This window comes from Penaeus monodon, chromosome 5 (assembly GCF_015228065.2).
Source record: "Penaeus monodon isolate SGIC_2016 chromosome 5, NSTDA_Pmon_1, whole genome shotgun sequence".
Taxonomy (NCBI): domain Eukaryota; kingdom Metazoa; phylum Arthropoda; class Malacostraca; order Decapoda; family Penaeidae; genus Penaeus; species Penaeus monodon.
Window position 1 is genome coordinate 22,727,793 of NC_051390.1, and position 5,000 is coordinate 22,732,792.

At 40.5% G+C, this 5,000-nt stretch overlaps 1 protein-coding gene across 1 annotated transcript in view; it reads right to left on the minus strand.

The window, feature by feature from the left end:
* Positions 1–5,000, minus strand: part of LOC119573106 — a 20,207-nt gene that overhangs the window by 5 nt on the left and 15,202 nt on the right. Inside the window, exons 8-10 of the mRNA XM_037920138.1 lie at positions 2,547–2,734; positions 1,996–2,190; positions 1–1,146 (exon numbers count right to left, since the gene is read on the minus strand). The exon at positions 1–1,146 is cut by the window's left edge and continues 5 nt beyond it. Coding sequence (XP_037776066.1) covers positions 1,125–1,146; positions 1,996–2,190; positions 2,547–2,734 — 405 coding nt within the window. The 3' untranslated portion in view covers positions 1–1,124. The remainder of the gene's footprint in view (positions 1,147–1,995; positions 2,191–2,546; positions 2,735–5,000) is intronic.

A 5,000-nucleotide genomic window follows, 5' to 3' on the forward strand; every position in this document is an offset into this window, starting at 1 on the left:
CCAAAATCTTTATTTGTTAAGAGGGAATAATGACATAACTGAAATAAATCATACTCTAAGGAATCATCCTCTGTGAACATTTCCCCTCATTCAGTTTGTGAACTATTACGCAAAAACAGTTTCTTGTTAAAAGAAGGAAAATACAAATTCACACATGCAGCAGTCAGATATTCTCAGTGACAATTCATATGAATAGTTCGCTTCCTGTCACATTCAAGTTCTTACTCGAGTTTGACTGACAAATATTCAAATAAAAAATAACGTTAAATTTCAAAATAATGGAGGTTGATCAACTCAGCAAATTTAGTATCAATATCAACCTCATACCTACTGGGTTTATACTAAAGCCATATCAGAGATCAATTAAAAGTTTCTGGTGAATCTGTGCCCGCTGTGAAATGAGTTTACTAAGCCGGCAATCTCTGGTACAAATAATTTCGGTGCGCAAGTGTTGAGAAAATGGAAAGGTAAAAGGTATGTATATCTCACACAGCTGATCGTACGTGTCCCGAATAAGAATACCTATTGTGGTTAGGGATAAGACAGGTAACGTGCGAGAATATGAAATCTGAACCCGACATCAAAATCCAAGTGAGAATATTAAATAAGTTGCAATAATATGATTCGCCTCCTTGTAATGCATTACAGGCTATGATTTTAAACTTAAACACTGTGGGTTTTTCACTGTCAACTACATAAACAGACCAGGCATGTGCCGCGGACAGCACTGGGAAGATTATACGGTTACACCGGACTAGCGATAAGCTGAAAATTCTGTTGCGCTGCCTTGTTCACACTGCAATGCTCACGCACGGTGAGATGCCCGATCGGTCTCCTTGGTAAAATATTTCACGTGTGTCTAATGAATGTGTTTGTGTGTATGTCTGTGTGAGTGTGTGCGTGCGTGTGCGTATGCATGTGTGCGCATTTGTGCTTGTGTATGCATGTATGTATGTATAAATGCTTGAGCGCTAACAAAGTAATCTTGCTACTGAGTCCCGTCCTCTTCTGAGGGCTGTTCTTTTCTGCATATTATAATGCTCCGGCAAATTTTAGACACAAGCGGGATGCTGAGAGCGAAGACCAAGATGCCGCAGTAGAACAGGAATGTCGGGGTGTAATTCTCAGACATTTCTCGAATCATACCTGCACGGAAAGCAAAGAGAATGGGATTTAGAGCTGCTGGTGGTCAGCTGGTTGGGATGTTTGGACGAATGATTAGGAAGGACTTGGGTGAAGGGTGAATGTAACATGACCATATGACATCGCATTAATTCAGTCAATTATCAATAATTATCATCACTACACACACACACTCATATAATATATATATAATATATATATATATATATATATATATATATATATATATATATATATGTGTGTGTGTGTGTGTGTGTGTGTGTGTGTGTGTGTGTGTGTGTGTGTGTGTGTGTGTGTGTGTGTGTGTGTGTGTGTGTACATATGTATATATATTGAAAACGTATTCGTATACATATATATACGTTGTTGTTGGTGAGGCATATGTACATTTGATCATGGCTAAGGTATATTAATATATTATATAAAAAGCATTAAAGTTTGCACATTCCCATATAACTTTTTTTTTTGTTCTTTCTCCCCATCACCTTCAGCTCCTTTTCTTCTTCACTTTTTTCCTTCTTTCATTTCTTTCTCTTATTCTAGTAGTTCTCAAACGGGATAATAGCCCTATCTGCGATAAGAGCTAAATGTAGGATAGACTTATGTCGGGAGGTTAAAATTTGCAATTCCAATTGCAAACTCCTGCTTCTTATACTGAACTTTATTGAAACGAATCAACGGGCAAAGATTGTCAGTAATTCAACGTTGTAGCTAAGAGGCAGAGGAAATATCTCGACTATGGATAAAACTGAAAAAAAGTTTCATAACTACTTACCTTCTTCCCCGCCCCTTCTTCGTCTCCCTCTCTGCATTCCCTTCCTTTCCTCCTTTTCTCCCCCAGCGCCCACTCACCTCCAATGGGTCCTATCACCAGGGAGCAACAGGAGCGAAACACCATGCTGACTCCAAACACGGACTGGAACTTTTTGTTTCCTAAGATGAAAATCATGAGCAACAGGTCGAGGACGTACATGATGCCTAAACCGATGCCAAAGCCGGCGGCACAGATCATGACGACAGACCACGACTCCCTCTGGTAGGTCATCACTGTCAGAGAGGGACAGTTCATGGCATTTGTTGGGAAAAGACAGGAATAAAAATCATTTCCCAAGGCAAAGATTTAATGACATTACAGATTGTACTCTTCACTATATTTCTGATGACTGTATTTCTAGCTATCAAAGTGAGAGTTCCGAAGTCAAGAAAGATATTGAGTTTATTGAGCATATTGAGTTTATCTTCATTTTAATGTATATACACAAATACAGATATATGTGTGTTGGTTTATCGAATGAGTTATTTCTTGCATTTACAGTAAAAAATAAATAAAAAGAAGAAACAAGCGGATGTAAAAAACAAGAGAAAGAGTTCACCGACGAAATACAAAGAAATGGAGTGCCTACACAAAGCCATGGCGAGGAAGAGTAACTGCCCAAACAGGTAAAGATGTGGAATGTTGGCCTCTGGATGGTCGGCGATGAAACAGCAAGCAGAGACGAGAAACCAGGTCGGTCGACCCAGCCACCCACAGGAAGACCATGAGGTTCTTGGCCGAAACGTTGGCCTGCTTCAGCGCGTAGCTCGTCACCGTCTGCGAGGAAGACTTCGATGAGGCTAATATTATGAAGGAGGGGGGAGGGAGAAAGAGAGAGAGAGAGAGAGAGAGAGAGAGAGAGAGAGAGAGAGAGAGAGAGAGAGAGAGAGAAAAGAGAGGAAGAGAGAGAGAAAAGAGAGAGAGAGAGAGAGAGAGAGAGAGAGAGAGGAGAGAGAGAGAGAGAGGAGAGAGAGAGAGAGAGAGGAGAGAGAGAGAGAAGAGAGAAGGGGGAGAAGCGCATGGAGATCCAGTTAAGAGGGGAAGGGCCTGTCGACGTAAGAGGGAGATGCTCTTCGGTAGTCTTTTAGCCTTCCAAGAGGATACTACATCTGACAGATCTGTGGTTTTCTAGGGCTCAGTGTCGCAAAATAAACTCACGCCATAATTATATACGTGGGTCTTGTTCTACCCGTGGAAATACTCTCGTATCGGTGTGCATATATAAAATGTTAGCACACAAAACGAAAGGAGCAGAATAAACCATGGGTAAAGACAAACGAAGGGACAGGCAGGTCATTGACCTCTACGTCAGTGTTCTTTTTCCGTTTCTAAGAAATTATGACGTTCATTTGTGTAGTATCTCAATTTTCCCTTATGCCTAGATATATACTATTTCGGCAACAATGAGTTGAACGTGTTCGTGTTTTTTCCTCTCATAAGGAATAGCTCACTCTTGTAAATTTCTCTTGGTCACTTCCAAGAAATACAATTGCTGACAAACTTCATTCTGTTCTTAAAAGTTTCGTTTATTTGCAGTTTAGATATTCATTCATTCAACTTTTGTTGTTGTTTAATTCTCTCACTAGTTTTATTCATCTGTTATGCAAAGTTCATACAATTTAGCACATATTCATGCCAATAATAGGTCGCCTGACGGATCTCGACTCAAAAGGTCTAGACAGTAATCTGGGTGGTGGATATACAGTATGGATTCAGTTTATTCCTCTCGCTGGTTGAAGATCTTGAGTGCGGCTAAGTGAGATAGGCTTGCTTTACCCTTACCCGCTTATTGTTGTATCTTTTATGGGAATATGGCGATATTGATAGAGCCCAGTGCCATTGCTCAAGGGTGACACGTTCCACTGGCGCTGAGACGATGTCGAGCTTTTTTTTTTTTTTTTTTTTTTTTTGATAATTAAATGTTTTATTTAGAATTTCCTCTAACTGCATAAAAAATTCAGCTACTACAGAATTTTGTGCTTTTGATATCTCTTCTAGGGTTACGGGTGATTTGTGAGATCCCACTTTCCGGTATCTGTAGGTGATATGTTGTGGCTGGAGTTCTTACGAAAAGCCGAATCGGCTCCCTAGTGTCTGATTTGCTTTAATGATTGCTGTGTGGAGTGCCCGAAATTTTCAGATCCTGGGTATTAAATAGGGCGGAAATGTGCAGGGAAATTGGGAACTAGGGGAGCATGGAATAGCAATTCAATATGTAAGTTACAAGATGACCGCTTTCGACCAGTCAGGACTCGGCAGTAGCTCAGAGATGTACCTCCTGTCAACCAAATAGGTAGGTGGTGGTAGGACTTGGCATTAAACACCTTGATCATTGTAGATATTTCAACCACTACTGGATTTTGTGCCTTTAATATCTCAAAAGGTTATGTGTATTGTGAGATCCCACTGTGATGGATGGATGCTGCAGAAGACGCAGTGCTGTGGCTGAAGCTTGAAGGGGACCTGGATTGCCTCCCCAGCCAACGTCAGTTTGATGTCAGTTGGAATGTTCAAATTCTCAATTTCCTGGGGCGTAGGCTGGGAAGGTACCAGGATATAGGGATTGTAAAATGCATTTCTTACCACCTCCTGCATTCCAATGGATATGGAAGTAAGTTGGCATGTAAATTGGAAGTACAGGTCATTCCAGTGGTCTTTGTTCAAATCTTATGTCAGTCCTTTGTGTTTGCAAACAAATGCAGGATTGGGGTTTCTGATAGTCAATATTTTAATTTGCTTATCTGAGACACTTGCGTGTTCTGAGTCATCCTGGGTGTTCTGAAGTGAACATACAAGTCTCCTCTTGAGGTTGTCAAGAGCGCCAATCGTAGAATTCTGGAGCGTCGTGAATCTTGTCTTGTTTTCTGCCTCCTTGATTCATTCTTCGTAAAATGCGGGCAATTGGACCCCTAATGATAAAACTTGTGCAGTCTAATACGCATAAAGAAGGCCTAAATTTACCACACTTCAAGAAATCAGGATTCTGCAGGAAATCCAGTTAGACATTAAAAGAATCATAAGATTGTCCGAAAAATATTCTACA